Source organism: Platichthys flesus, chromosome 16 (genome assembly GCF_949316205.1).
Source record: "Platichthys flesus chromosome 16, fPlaFle2.1, whole genome shotgun sequence".
Classification (NCBI taxonomy): Eukaryota; Metazoa; Chordata; class Actinopteri; order Pleuronectiformes; family Pleuronectidae; genus Platichthys; species Platichthys flesus.
The window spans coordinates 4,414,703-4,430,136 of record NC_084960.1 but is presented as its reverse complement, the minus strand read 5'-3'; the positions used below and the strand labels follow the sequence as shown (position 1 = coordinate 4,430,136).

The 15,434-nt window shown below is 44.0% G+C and overlaps 2 protein-coding genes across 3 annotated transcripts; one reads left to right on the top strand and one right to left on the bottom strand.

The window, feature by feature from the left end:
* The first annotated feature begins 1,849 nt into the window (after positions 1 to 1,849).
* Positions 1,850 to 11,574, top strand: ciita (class II, major histocompatibility complex, transactivator). The gene is made up of 21 exons (XM_062408892.1): positions 1,850 to 1,984; positions 3,401 to 3,451; positions 4,029 to 4,067; positions 4,153 to 4,209; positions 5,173 to 5,277; positions 5,393 to 5,461; positions 5,680 to 5,886; positions 6,175 to 6,225; positions 6,312 to 6,419; positions 6,505 to 6,564; positions 6,649 to 6,866; positions 7,011 to 8,377; positions 8,480 to 9,001; positions 9,289 to 9,468; positions 9,585 to 9,656; positions 9,770 to 9,850; positions 9,955 to 10,038; positions 10,167 to 10,250; positions 10,346 to 10,429; positions 10,801 to 10,884; positions 10,984 to 11,574. Exons 2-21 carry the CDS (start codon positions 3,409 to 3,411, stop codon positions 11,057 to 11,059), a joined length of 3,591 nt encoding a protein of 1,196 aa, XP_062264876.1. The 5' UTR covers positions 1,850 to 1,984; positions 3,401 to 3,408; the 3' UTR covers positions 11,060 to 11,574.
* A 387-nt stretch (positions 11,575 to 11,961) lies between these two features.
* Positions 11,962 to 15,344, bottom strand: dexi (Dexi homolog (mouse)). Of its 2 annotated transcripts, XM_062408894.1 has the most exons (3): positions 15,203 to 15,344; positions 14,456 to 15,005; positions 11,962 to 14,106 (listed from the first exon to the last, which is right to left on the bottom strand). In XM_062408894.1, the coding sequence occupies exon 2, from the start codon at positions 14,975 to 14,977 to the stop codon at positions 14,612 to 14,614; it is 366 nt and encodes a 121-aa protein (XP_062264878.1). In that variant the 5' UTR covers positions 14,978 to 15,005; positions 15,203 to 15,344; the 3' UTR covers positions 11,962 to 14,106; positions 14,456 to 14,611. The 2 variants fall into 2 exon arrangements, with proteins under 2 accessions (XP_062264878.1, XP_062264877.1); XM_062408893.1 differs by having other exon boundaries at positions 14,456 to 15,304.
* Between the last annotated feature and the right edge of the window lie 90 nt (positions 15,345 to 15,434).

The following is a 15,434-nucleotide window of genomic DNA, read 5'->3' as shown; positions in this document are numbered from 1 at the left end:
ATGAGATGCGCTTTGGCTTTAAAAACAAGACCAGACAAACCAGTATTCTAATTGTGTAACTTCCAGGGCATGGTTTGGTGGTCAGGCTGCAAATTCACTTTACTTTCACTTTGAGTGCGGGCAGAGCTGCAGGTATGTGGAGCCGCAGAAAATCCTCCCCTGAAGACAGACACTTGATAAACACGATACACTGATGATTCACTTTTGATCTCATGGAACTTGATGGATCAAAAGTCGAGGTCAGAGTCAACAAAGACATCTCCACAGATAATACAGAGACAATCTAAAGCTGATTACAATATTATTTTCCTTTATAAGACTTATATGATAAATTATGAAAACAAAGAAGTAGAAGAAGAAAATGAAATCATGTATAGTTAAAAAAGCGAATTTTTCAAGGTATCTCTGTGTCCCGCAGGATGAAGGACAGGACCTGCAGTTTATATATATATATATATATTTATATATGTAGAAAATGAATTTATGATCATATGGTATGAAGGATCGCCATCATGACATCATCTATCAGAAACCGAGCAAGTTGCTCTTGGCCGGCGTTCAGAGCTTGGATCAGGAAATTTAAGGTATTTTTAAAAAGGGTGAAGTTTCCATACACATGATGTGATCAGTGAAAAGTGGTTCATCTGCAACCATAGGATTTGTTGCACTTGCTCTTCAATTAACAACACAATCGGCCGTTTGTTTTCACTTGAACAACCTTCAACCTTGTGTTTTTGTTTCACAGTAAAGTGAAAGAATTTGTTTGGCCACTTGGCATGTGGAGAAACTAGCTTGAACCGGAATGAGTGTGATGATGTCATGACTTGGCACAGGTGTAGCCGGTACTTTCCAGTATCGAACCAAAACGCCCAAACATCCTTGTTCCAAGCCGAGAACTGATTGGTGACTGAAGGACAATAATGCCAAAGTGCGACCATAAGAAACAACTTTAACTAGTAACTCATTAGAAACACCACCTGCAGGATTAACAACCTAACTTGCCAAACACACTCAAACAAAAACAACACAGTCTCCATGTATCAAAGACTGTTGCAGGCAGGTACGGTTGGTAGAGCGCAGCACTTTTATCCAGGGAGCAAAGGGAAGAACAACTAGAATGGGTAGAGCGTGAGGAATGTGCTCTACCCAGAGCCAGTGCCATGGCCCGACACTCCCATTAAATTCAACCAATCTTTGAACCCACTCATAGATATCAGTCCTTTAAATGTGCCGGAGATTTTCATCGAGTCAAAGTTTGAAAGTGCAAAACAAAGTCTGGATCCCCTCCTTGATCCAGATTCACACCGAACTTTCATTTTCATCTGTGAGCATCAGTAAAAGGGGCTTTATAAATATAATACATTTTAATAGTATTCAAAGGGTAGTTGATTGAGGTTTTTGTTCTATTGGTTCTCCTGCTTTTGGTAAATTGGTATATAGACTATATTAGAGGCATACTTTAACCACATAAATACCATAGAGGACCAACCAAGTAAAAAGAAAGGACTGGAGGGCAGGATAAATTTGAATTTTGAATTGAGGTTACCAACACAATAGGCAAATTCTCTTTTTTGAGCATGTGGTCCACGTGATAATGCAAAGTTGTTTATGTTTTAGTATTGCCTTTGATCTCCCCCATCAGTAACGCGTTACCCCTCCGTGCACGCTGTCCTGTTTGCTCACCGAGGATGTGAGGATGGGGGTTTTAGTGACTTTTTAATCTAAATGAAAACGGCAGTTTGTTCCTGTCACGTTTTGACAACACAACTCTCACAACAGCCTCAAGCTGAGCTTCCCACCGCAGAAGTGAAAGTAAAAGATCACAGACAGACAAAGCAGGTTGCGCGCACTGACTGGGGAGCAGCAGGGGTCAGTCAGGGACAGACAGTTCGAAGTGGTTGATGTCCCGGTGGTTTATCACACGGATGATCCTCAGCAGGAGTTCAGCGGATCTGAGCTTCTTCCAGAGAGGCAGCCCCGGCAGGTAGGAGTTACCCGGGCTCTGGTGCACCAGCATTGGGCATGTTTATCCAAAGTGCGCACGTGTGGATAGAAAAACGTTGGCGGTGGTTTCTCCTGCAACCACATTTCTTGGATTTTTGTGAATAATCTTGTGATTATTACAAGGTATTTCATTAAATGATGCACAGACGTAATGATAGGAGCTGTTATTTATTAATTGCACAATTCGGTGATGAGCAATAACAGAATTGAAAGTCTTAAAAAAAAAACTTTCAATAGTTCTACTACTGACGAAAACTACAAATTAGTTTAATAAGTTTATAGATAAATACGTTTAAGTCTATGTCCAATAACGTTAACATCATTGTATGAATCTACGCATTAGTGATCTCCATTACGCGCGAGTTTAACTTGGTTTAATGTGTAAAAATTTGCCTGAGCTCTGACGGAGACGAGGGGCTGTTGGCAGGGGAAGTTAGTACCATTGTATTTTGGGGGACTTCCAGGAGACTAAAAGTAAATCTGGTTGGGCTGCAAACTTCTTCAATGTGCGTGAATATGTGTGAACATCGCCACAACTCTCTCCTTCACGTTGAGGGTTTTGCTTTTTGAGACTTTTCTATTGCTGCTCCTGCAACGTTTCTCTCGCTGGACAAGTTGCATGTGCGCATGGATGTTTGTGTTTGCTTGTGAACACTAACAATATGTAATAAACCCTTTTCTTGCAAAGTGCTTAATAGAAAGAAAGAATGGAAAAATAAAAGAGCAGCAATTAAAGCAAGAGATAGATGGTCATGTGATTAAACAGAGGGGAAGGAAATACAGTTAGACACAAAAGAATGACATCATAATTAAATAATTAAATACAACTTTGCAATAATAAAGGTTACAGGAAAACTTTGACTCTAATAACAAAGGCCCATCACCAGTTTTCGGGTCAATGTGTTCATTTTTCTTTTTTCCATTGAGGTTTCTTGTTGAGTACTAAACGTTTTTGGTCAAGAAAAAGGAATTTACTATGAAGTGAGTAAAATATGTAGCTGAGTGACTCACTGAAAAGCTTTAGCAGAACTAACATCTAACACCACTGAGGTAACTGGGGGAGATATCATGCTTCTGTCTGATCTGGCTGAGAGGAAGCAGCTATATTTTGAACAGAAGTGTGCGACAGATATTACTGAATAAGCGACAGAACCAAAAACATGTGGTGTTGTTTTTAAGGTTTGCAAGTTCCTCATCACAGAGGCTCTCTGCTGTGCGTGTTATCAAGCGTGAAGGTCAAAACAACACGAGCACCTGGCGCACGTCCTTTGTTTTATGAAGTTAGATAAACTTTGTAGATTATTTCTTAACAAAGAGTCAAGCGAAGTGGAGATGTGAGTCCGAAGGTTTCACAGCTGGTGTCAGTACTGAGAGATCTCTGTCTGTTTGTAATCAGGTGCCAAGATGCTTGAAGTAGACCAGGACCACGACTTCGGAGATCTACCAGGTTGGTCTTGTTTGACTTTTAACTACCAGTCTGAGAGCAGCCCTGCAGAATGCCTCCACGAGAGTCGACACAATGATAAAGACAGACATCTTCAGGAGTTTCCCTATATCAGACACTCCTGCAGCTTGTTTCCTGTTTAATCCAATACTTGATATGATGAATACAAACACGACAGCATTTCAAATCCAAAAGGAAGATATGATGGTTGCGTACATTGAAACATAAAATCGCTTCACAGTCCAAGCAGTGATATTGACAAGGAACGAGGAAGAACCTCCCAGGCACCGAGTGTGCAGCTGTGCCCTTTTTATTACATCTATTCGTCCTGGTAGCGGCACATCCGGGTCAGGTGCAGATTAACAGAGAGGCAGCACAGGTATCAGGACACTGGAGGCCTCAACAAGTTTAGAGTAGCCACCTAAAGCTTGTCCTGTTACTCCTGGTCTCCTCCTGGTCATCCGGGCCTGGTACCATACTGAGGAACAATGGGACAGTGATTTAGTATATCTTAAAAAAGTAAGAGAAAGGAGAAAAATCATATCCAAACTGATTCTCATGCTGATTCTTTGTGTTTTAGAGGATTTATCTGAATTCCTGAACGATGATTACCTGTTGGGTAAGTGGCAAACAATGCAAATCAAGTAAGAATTTAAAGACAATCCAGTGTCCGATTCCCTTTAATGTGTTTTCTTAACCAACAGGCACGGATGTTTTCCTTGGTGATTCATGGTTTAATCCTGAGGAACTCACCAACTTCAGTAAGAATCTCTTCTTTATTCATTTTTTCACCACTGATTTAAGATTAAGATATGTTTATTCATACCAAACACATGCACAGACATGCACAACACACCCATGCAATGGCAGGCAAATTCAACCTCTGCATTTAACCCATCTGTGTGCAGGACACACAGAGCAGTGAGCGACCATGTACGGCGCTCGGGGAGCAGATGTTGGGGGAGTAAGGGGCCTTGCTCAGGGGCACTAGACAGGGTAGGGAGACTCTTGGATTTTTGGACAGATCAATCCAGGTTCGTCTTTTGTTGTCTCTCCGTGGAGTCGAACCAGAGACGAACCAGAGACCTTCTCTGCCCATAGTTCAAGTTTCTGCCACTAGATCACCGCCTCTCCCATAGGAGAGGATAGGTGGTGGAAGACAGTGGATGACATTAAAGGAGAAAAAGAGCAGGTCCAAACTTGTTCATGATCGATTTATAGAAGATTCACACAATGAAAACAGTAGATGACTTCTTATTGACAGTTTTCTATATATCATCAAAGAATCTAAATTCTCAAAAGGTGTTGAAGCTACGTACATAGGTGAAGTCACATACTATATAAGCTGGGTCTTTACATGGAGAAAAACACAGATCCCCTAATGGAGAGATCAACACTACATCACATATTAACAAGATAACCCTTTCATTACGTGTGTGTGTTTGTGTGTGTGTGTGTGTGTGTTTGTGTGTGAATGTGTGTGTCCATTAAACAATGAGGAAATAAAACAAAGGTGTTGAGAAACAATCTTTCTCAGTGATGTCAATAAGTTCACATTAGCTCGAAATTTTCACTTCCGCTTCCTAGTCTGTGGAGACATTTATAGAAAATGCTTCACCGTCATGGTTTTTTAAAAGATCACTACCGAAATTCGAAAAAACAACCATTTCTAGTTATCGTGTCTGCTTCACTGAATCCTTCACTTCCTCCCTCGTGCACCTCAGATGAAGTCGCTGTTCCGGCAGAGCAGCCGCACCCTGGCGGCCACCAGCATGGGAACATGGACCAATTCACCGGCATACAAAACAAAAGGAGAAAAAGACAGAGAGGTAGATAAAGAGTCCCTAGGACCTACACTGCAGCTCTGTGTGTCCTGGGAATCCAGCCACAAACATCCTCAAGTCTGAATCACTAAAAGAAAAATTATATTGTTTCCATGTCCAGTTCCTCGGTCACGGCGGTGCTCTGATGAGAAGAAACCACCATCCACACCAAAAAGACACAGAGCAGCAGGTGACCCTCCCAGACTGTTTGGTTTTTTAAAGTAATTACCAAATTTAGGCCAAAAAAAAAAAAACATCAACTGCATCTGAGATATTTGGCTTATAATGTTTCACTCTAAATCATTTATTATTTCCTTGTTTTCGTTAAACCTCTTATTTTGGTGAGCACAAGGTGAACAAAACCCAGTTTGGACATTATCAGAATAATGCTTGTGATTGTTTTTCCAGGCGCCGACGTGGAGGCAGAGCTCATTACTGCAGAGGCAGCGAACCCAACCACAACTCCCACAAGAATCCTTCACCTCCAGCCCCGTATTCATTTCATCACCATCCCAGACTCTAAAGGATATCAGCTCATCCCGAACGTGGGGCTCTCCCCTCCGGTTATTAGACTCCGACTTCCGGGTGCAGCCGCTACACCCACATACATATTAGGTGAGTTTAATATTCACACACACTTGAGTCAAAGTCCCTCTAGTGTATTTGTTGACATTGTGTATGTACTAACCCTGTAACAATCCTTTTAAATGTTAAATAATTAAAATAAAGTCTTTTTTTATTTATATGCATACTGTTTCCGTGAGAAATTCTGTCCAAGGCTTTTTTTCGATTTTAATGCTGCATTTGAAGATGTAGCAGTAGAGACTGTGAACCTCATGATTGTCTAGGAATTTATTGCACATAAACTGATATTACGTGTTCTAAACCCTGGTTCTAATATAGTTCCTTCCGCCTCAACACCGTGCAAACCCCAACTGCAGCCGCTCTCCCCGGGTGAGTCCAAAAACTCTACAAGAACAAATTTGTCAGTATTGTCTTACCCACTCTCTGCTTACTGTAGTGTTCTCTTGTGTGTGCAGTGGATGCTGCAGTAGTTCCCGTCCAAATGAGCTCTTCACCACCAGGCTCCCTGTCGGACACTGCTAGCAGAGCAATGTCTCCCCCTCATACCTCGATCTCCTCCACAAGTGTGTACCGGTACCGGTTTCATTTCCTCCCTGTGCTCAACCCTGCAGACGTATTGTTAATATCTTGGCCTTTGGTTTATTTCAGAGACTTCCCCATCCAACGAATCACCTCCTCCTCAGTCTCCCACTGTCCACGATATTCCAGGTAAATTTCCATTGGATTTTAATCCTCTCCTCTCTGTTAATGGGAGCTGCAGCTTGGCATTGACTTGTGTTTGTTCCTTTTCAGAGAGTGTAAGAGACTACATTCAGAAAGTAAAAGCCCACATGGGTCTAACATGCCCGTGTATAGAGGAGGGTGTTAGTCTGACCTCTCATTACGTGGATGTGAAAGTGAGCCAGAGAGAAACCTTTCGCTTGGGAAAGAACTCAAACAGAGTTCTGGACAAGGAGCTCATCATCACGGGAGATACGGATCGACAAAACAGCTTGTTGGGGCTCAGTCAGGTAAGAGGATCACTTTTATCAGAGAGCCCGCAGATGCATGGTCATCATCTAGTCACATGCTTTTGTGCAGTTGAAAAAAAGATTTTAAGATTTAGTTGAAATCCCAGATTGCTGCTACCTTCATGTGGATCTTTCTCCTCTCAGATCTTCGGAGACTCGAAAGGACATAGCCCCAAACGATACATAGTGCTGCTTGGCAATGCTGGTATGGGAAAAACCACCCTGATCCGGAAGCTGTGCCTTGACTGGTCCAGAGACAGCATCCCACAGTTTGACTTTGTCTTCTTATTAGATGGCAAAAAACTCGCTTTGAAAAACCCCATCTACAGCCTGCAGACCCTTTTATTAAACCTCTCCTCCTTTGCCACTTCTTGCACGAACCCTGAGGAAGTGTACGCTCAGATCCTTGCGGCCTCCAAGCGCGTGCTCATCGTTTTCGACAATTTTGACGAGCTGCGAGAATACGAAGTTCTACTCCAGACTCAAGAGAAGGACGTGATCACATCGCTTCAGAAAGACAGTAAAGCGGAGACCTACACTGTAAGACAGCTGTTCTCTGCCATCCTTCAGAGGGTCCTTCTTCCCAGATGCACTCTTCTGCTCAGTTCACGGCCGAGGGGCTCGGCCAACCAGCTCCTCCGTCGGGCAGACAGCTTTCTGGAGGTATGTGGCTTTACTCCCACCGATGTAGAAGCATACTTGTCCCAGTACTTCACTGACCCGGCCCTCAGAGCCTCTTCTTTGGAATACTTAATAAACTGTAGCTATCTACATCTCCTCTGCTGGAATCCCGGACTATGTCGGTTGGTGTGCCTGGTGTTGGAACAGTCCAAAACTTTGGACGTCCTACCGAGAACTCTAACCGGGCTCTGCCATCAAGTGCTACGTTTGAAAATGGAAAAGCACGGTAAGGCCACAGACTCGCAGCCTGAAGTTAAAACAAAAACACCCCTGCAATCTGAAGAAGAAACACAAATCTCAGGTAATAATCAACTGATCGTGTCTCACAAAAACATTCCAGTCCGCAAGTCCAGAGCACGAGTTCCCACTTGTACTCGCTCAAGCAACAGAAGAGCGAGGGGGGTAAAAAAGCAAGTGACAGAGGGGAGTGAGGTGGACTTGGAGGAGATGGAGAGTGTGGGAAGGGAGGTGGATAGAACGGAGGAGAGAGAGCTGCTGTCCCAGCTCAGCTCTCTGGCTTGGGAGGGGGTCAAAGCCAACTCGTCCATCCTTCCCACGAAGCGAACCTTAGCTGCCAAACACAAAGCCTTTGGCCTCAGGACAGGACTCCTCCTCTGCCTTCCCCTGAGGAAGAGGCTGGGTGTCTCAACGGAAGAGGGGGGTGGAGGAGAGGACCGAAAAGAAATGGGAGGAGGAGAGGAACAAGACCTGAAGACAGAGAGAGGGACAACAGAGATTATAAACAGTGATGACAGTGATGGCCACATCCTGTTGTGGGCCAGTCCCTTCCTTCAGAGCTACTTGGCAGGAGTCCATCTTTCTCTTTCTAAGTAAGAACAAACTATTTATTAGATGTGAAACAGTTTTTCCGTTTTTGTGAAACTTTTATGTTCCTTTCCGCTCATTTCCTCAACTCATTTCCGTTTCCACAGGACTGTGTCAGAGCGCACCTTCCTCCAGAACCTTCCTTTCCACTCAGGACTCAAGGGACGTCGCCGCCCTCAGAGAGAGGAATTCCAGCTGACTCAGCGATTCGCAGTCGGCCTCCTCTTCCACAACAGTGCAGAGCTGCAGAGCCTCCACTCACAAACAGAGGCGGCCTTCAGGGATATGGTGGTCAACCGACAGGCTCTAGTGACAAAGCACCTCAAAGGCCTTTCTCACGGTGAACTGAGTCCCGCCCAGGTCCTGGAGGCGTGTCACTATGTTTACGAAGCAAGTTTCACATCATCTGGTGACGGGAGCAGAGGCAGCGCGCGACTGGTCGCTCACCTGGCAGCGAATCTCCCAGACGTCCAGTCATTTCACGGAGTTCGTCTCAACCCTCCGGACGTGTTCACTGTGCAGAACATGCTTGAACGAGGTGGAGGCTTCTGCTTGGATCTGGGGGATTCTGGGATCGGGGTTTCTGGACTGAGAGCGCTGGTGGGACTCGACAATGTCAACTCCTACAGGTACTGATTGCAGTCCACATCTTAAAGAGCTGTTTGGAGTTTTCCATTGTCCAGTCATCAACAAAGCTGATAAGAACCTGTGTCTGCTGCAGAGTCATTCAACCTGTTAGTGACTCCTGGTGGTGTTATTCCCATTGCAGATAAAAGCCAGATGTTAGTGGGTTTTTACCTGTGGAAAGGGGGCTGCAGTTAAATCACATAGCTGTGTCGTTTTTCTCCATTTACTCCATCAATACAAATGTGAAAGCCTTTGAAACTGACCCCCCCCCTCCTCCCCTCCAACACAGAGCGTGCATTGCTGATGTTATTGCCCTATGGGAGCAGCTGGAGCGGAGTGGGGAGGAGGGGCTCCTGCGAGGGGCGGTGTCCAAGTTCAAGATCCATCCTCTGAAAGTCACACAGCTGTGTCATGTGGAGCACCTGGCACAGCTGGTGAACATACATGTGCACAGGAGGCTGTCGAGCAGGTAGCTCACCGCACACACGCACATACACACGCACACACACACACACAAACACACACACACACACACAGATGCACCCAGTTGTACTTCCCCTGAAGTGTGTGTTGTTTTTTGTCTAGTTGCACCGATTCAGAGTCCATCTTGGCAGACGGAGTACCAGCTGTCAAAGAGCTACACAAACTGGAGTTTGAGTAAGATATTACATTTGAGTGCATGATGATGATGATGATGATGATGATGATGATGATGATGATGATGATGATGATGATGATGATGATGATGATGATGATGCTTGTCCCTCTAGGCTCGGCCCAGACAAAGGTCCCCTGGGTATCTCCAAGCTGTGGGAGCTCCTGCCAGCTCTACGTAACCTACAGCACTTGGAGTAAGTACACACCCTGGCTCCCTCTGTGCCTCCAGCTCTTTGTGTTTGTGTGTCTGTTTGTGTGTCTGTTTGTGGTGTCTGACTCTCTCTCTTTCCTCCGTCAGTCTGGAGAACAGTAAGATAGGGGACGAGGGATCTGAGAGGTTGGCTGATGCTTTAGCGTCACTCTGTTCCCTGGAGATACTGAAGTAAGTACGACTTTTCCTTCCAGTTTTCCTCTGGCTGAGGGGATATAATATTTGAACATTTTGAATACAGTAAGATCTTTGTGTATGTGTGTGAAACTGAGCTTATCCTCTCTCCCTCTGGTTTCTAGTGTGTCACAGAATTGCATTGGGGACCATGGGCTGAAGAAACTGGCAACCAGCCTCGGATATCTGCCCAACCTGCACTGTTTGAGGTAAACACACACATTGAACTGCCGCACCTACACAACAACACCCACACTGACACACATAGACTTTCACTTCCTTCTTCCGCCCTCTTTTTTTCCAGTCTCTACAGTAACATGATTTCTGACGGAGGGGCGGAGAGTTTAGCAGCCCTCCTCCCACACATGGCATCTCTCACTGACCTGGAGTAAGTCTACCCACACCATGTTTTCTTTAGACATTTACGGTAACTGTGTGTATTCATACAGAGGGTGCATTCACATTTCGAAGACTCTTTCAAATGTATCCGATAAATGCATCCTTCTATTCTCAGGGGAGTGGATCTTTCTCTGAGTTTACCTTTCCCAGGGTTCATTGCTCCTGGGTGTCAAACTGTTTTTCAAAGAGATAATGGCAGCTTATCAAACGATGGCGCCAAACCTTTCTATGCTTACACTTTTTAAAACTAATGGTACACAACTTAAAATGATGATCGGGTGATGAATGAAGTCGTCTGCAGAGAGATCAGTGGGGATTTTAGAAGTGACCATTAAAATCTACATTTTTTTTGTTGGACAGTGTGAAGTACAACAAGCTGACAGATGTGGGAGCGCAGAGCCTCGGAGCCAGTCTGAGAAACTGTAAAAAAATAAGGACTTTAAGGTGAGAAGTCCCTGTTTGAGCTGTTTCCTCATTTCATTCCCCATCATGTCCGGCTGCTCATAATAATATTTTTTTTCTCACCTTATTTCCTCACCTCAGGATGTGGAACCAGTGTATTCCATACGGAGTGTTTGAGCGCCTTCAGCAGCAAGACGGTCGCATCCTCTGGCATTGAAACAACATGAAACCTCTTTGTGACACGGCTGTGATTTACCTGTCATGCATCTGCATGATACACAGTTTCCTAAAGCATGAATGCTTAAGAGACAATGGAGAGAGGATTCTTTGCTGCTTTAATAAGAAATGCACTTCCTTTATAAGATGATGTTAGGTCTTAGATGGAAATTATTTCACATTTCACAGTACTGCAGCTATGGAGAAATTCCAGAAATACATTTGCACCTTGATGTTTGTCTAGTTTTTTATATGAGTTACTGTTTGTTTTTCTTCTGACGTTGTTTCCTAAATGTTGTAAAGAGTTTTTTCTATTTGTGTTTTTTTGTGTAAATTATATATTTGTTGATACTCTTTCTGTGGCTGTAAAATATAAATAGCTTCACAATCATCTGACACTTGAATATGAATTTTGTCAATTCTGTTTTCATTTCAAACCTTGGATACAATTATTCAACAGCAGGCCTTCCAGAGTTTGACTAAATGAATGAATGAATAAACTAAGATGGAAATTCAGTCTGATTATGAAGCTTCTCTCATGTGTAAATGACTTGAATTCCATTAATACAAAGGTAAAATACAAATATCGCTACATGACTTGTATCTGTAAATTGGTAATATGTCATATCAGGTGTCAGTTGTCAATCACAGACATTAAATAAAGAGAATCTTCTTTATACAAATTAAAAAAAAATCATCCTGTGTGACTTTCTGAGCTGTTCCCATTGATAAGCTGATGTTGATCTCTGGTGTCCTCTGCTGGACAAACACTGAGAGGACAACAACACAGCACGTGGCTACCAGTCACCAGTTTTGAGGTAAACAAATCCCTGTCGCATCCCATCCTCTGACGCAGGAGCATCTAAACACACTCATCTTAAATGAAAGCAGGAGGCAAGAAGCTGGCATTCACTCAGTTTATTAAACAGACGCCTTGGCAAAATTCGACTCTGCTATGATCCATTGCTTATTATAACGTGTGCAGGTCTACAGATGGGAGGGAGGGAACAAGCACTAGTTGTGTTTGGATGATGATGATGACGGCATTTGACAAACTGACCTGTCACAGTCCTGATTGATGAATGAAACACTGAGCACATGAGTCGATCAGAGCCAGAACAACACAGCCTGGTATCATGGCACACACCGTCTTTCACCGGCGATTAAGAAACACTTTCCACACAAAACCAGAATCCTTCCCATCTTCACTTGCTGATTCCTCAGGAGAGGGAGTGACATTGAGATGCAACTCACCCATCTGTTGACAATACGTATTAGTTTAACAAAAATATATTATTATTATCATTATTGGCCTGTTATTGTCGCCCATTTCCAGCATGATGGAGATTGATTAAATACTTTCTTGAGTTAAATATTCACTATTAATCTACAGGAAGCCCTTACCGGAGTCTATCTGAGCAGTTTCCACAAATATGTGTTTTTATTATTTAAAGAATATTTGTATCCTGATTTCTGAGCCTTAGTGTAAGGTTTCTGAAGATGTTTTTATCTTTTATCAAAAAAATAGAATTCATTTGGACCAACTGATGGACATACAAATAAAAATGCAAATTTACCGATACATTATATATTGCTTAAAGACAGCCCTAGTCCAAAAGATTCTAATAATTTGGTTATTAGCCGTCACTGATTCGTACCAGTTGATCTGTAGGAGTATTATATGCATGTGCACTTATTTTGAAAAGGTCTGAAACGGTCACCACCCAGTAGCGCCATGATGATTGTACATAATTAGTTTATTCTGGACATTATTTTGCCAGAAAACACTGGTTGCACTGTACTTAAATCTCTGGGCTTCACTGCCCCAAGGCGATTTTCTTCTTCCCCTCCACAATGAAATCCAGCTGATACATGGAATAACTACCTGATTCTGTACGTTATCTCATATGTTTAACTATTAAACTCCCCCATTGGTTAAATCCAGTTTATTATTGCTGGAGAGAATATACCTCTAATGAACTGAATTCTATATTCATAACAAAGAAAGTGCAATAAAACAGAATTCGACAACTAAAATAAACAACACAACCGATGTCATGCTCCCGAGTCTCGTGTGTCAAACACATCTGTAACATTATATGAACATGTGCATAACTGAAACACCTCATATTGATATCATTTTGGCGTGATTGGCCATTTGTCATAACTAATCTATAACAGTTAATTGTTTTCTGGTCACAATAATTGAACCATAGGTTAACAGAAGACCTACTGAGATGCTTTTATTCACAACAGTGAAGACTGTGACACATGCAGGGCGGTGATCCTGATTTATAAGTGAGCTTAAAGAGTTAAGAGCTCTCCAACAGATACAACCTATAGTTGCACAGCCTGTGTCCAGTGTCACTGTGAGTGTCAATGTGCCCAGAATTCCTAACTGTGCTCCTGAGAGTGTGCACGTCCCTGAAGCACACATACAGTATGATTGGCCTCAAACGACACATTTTAAATTGTTCTTCAAGGATGAGTGGGCCTGCAAAGCAGCAACATGTTTTCCTTAAAATGTAAAAGGACAAAAGGGTAAAGCATGTTCTTCTGCGGGTGGTTAAGTCTGCGACAGATGTACATTCCGCACGTTGCCACTTCCTCTTACTGTGAAGCACGTCACACTGGGGCTTTTGGTCGCAAGTGAATATAATTACTTCCTTCTGCAGTCAGCCACCAGATCTTGCACAGCCTGGATAAGTGATGGGTGTAAATGCCAGTTGCTGGATCTGGACTGGCAGCGGCGCAGCCAGCCTGAAACATGCTCCACGTTTCAGAAAACATTCAGTTCTGTGCAACAGGAAACAGCTGTGTCTCTCCACCTGCAGCACATTCTGCTACCGTGTCATACTCCACTGCGTCCACAGCAAATGACACAGATTTCCACGCGAACTCCCTGATGTCCGACTCGAGTCGAGTGTTTTTTAGAATGGTCGCAGACTGACTGGCAGCTGATCCGGTGCAGATTGCTCGGGACAGTCATGACACGGCCGGCGGGGCTTTATCACTTCCTCTGGCTACCTTCTCTTGAGCCGAGACAACCTGGAGACAAGGATGCACAATTTCAAAAATATGCACTGAAAAGGGCTCGTGTCAAAATTAGATATACACTGTACGTACTATCGTATTTGATTATTTGTTTAAATGTTCTTCTCTCTTTATATTCTCTATGACATTGCTGTTGTTGCATCGCTGAGATGACCTATCCTTGTCCAGCACTTTTACTTGTGTCAATCACCCTGTTAACTTGCATATGACAAATAAAACTTGAAACTTGAACTAGTCGCACTTCAAAGTTGTTGCTGTTTCCCCCAGTACATTAATCACTTAGTTATACCTCAGTGTGGTGATCACATCATGAAACGTGTAACTTCTGGACTGCTTTGCTTACTTCTGAACTGATGTGTCTGTGTGAGACAAAGGCAACGGCAGCATCAGATTAGTTCCCCGCATCCCTGAGCAGGAAGAGTTCAGCCTGGACCTCTTCATCACCACCACCAACACCACGATGATGATGAAGATGATGACCTCCTCCAGGACCAGCCCGTTACTCCAGGAAGCCCTCGAACACGTCCAGGTCCGTGTCCGTGTCGTAGGGGACAGAGGCCGGGTCGGACAGCACCCCGAGGTCCACCAGCGCCTGGTCCATGTCCTCGGGCAGGAACACTATCCCCACGTTCAGGACGATGTACTCCATCAGGAAGGCGTAGTACAGGATCAGCACGTTCACGAAGAACAGGCCCAGATAAAACATATAGGGGAGATCGTCCAGGAGCGATTCCACTGAATCTAGCTGGGCGTAAATTTGGTTTGTCATAGAAGAGAAAGGAAGCCACTGGTTTGGGTTCGTCCTGCTGGGAGGGGAGGTGGATTCCGGGTTACTGGAAATCAGTCTGAGGGGCTGATGGGGCATGGGGCGTCCATTTTGCCAACTATCTCATCTGTATGGGGTCCAGAGGAAAACAGCAAGGAACACACGTCCATAGATCATAACAACCAGACTCAGATCAACACGTTAGCTAGCTCAACGCATTCTTGCTAGCTGGCTAATTGCTAAAAACAGAAGCATGCGTAGCTAGCATAAACAAACGCGGACACGTCTGTGCGTTGCGTCTTCAAACTCTTCTTCTGCACTAACCTGCGCTGTGAGAGAAACCTGTGGAAACACAGCTTGAACGTCCGTTTCCAACATTTCTGTCAAAACATTCCCCCGACACCTGAAGCCTCGGCCGCCGATTGGCCCTGCGCTCACACCGCTCCCCTGTGATTGGCACGTGCAAGTGTCAATCGACACTTCGGGGCGTGTCGCGTGCTTTAGCCGTCACTGCTAAACCCCGGAAGTGGATGTTGTAGTCTTTTCCCCGGCTCGC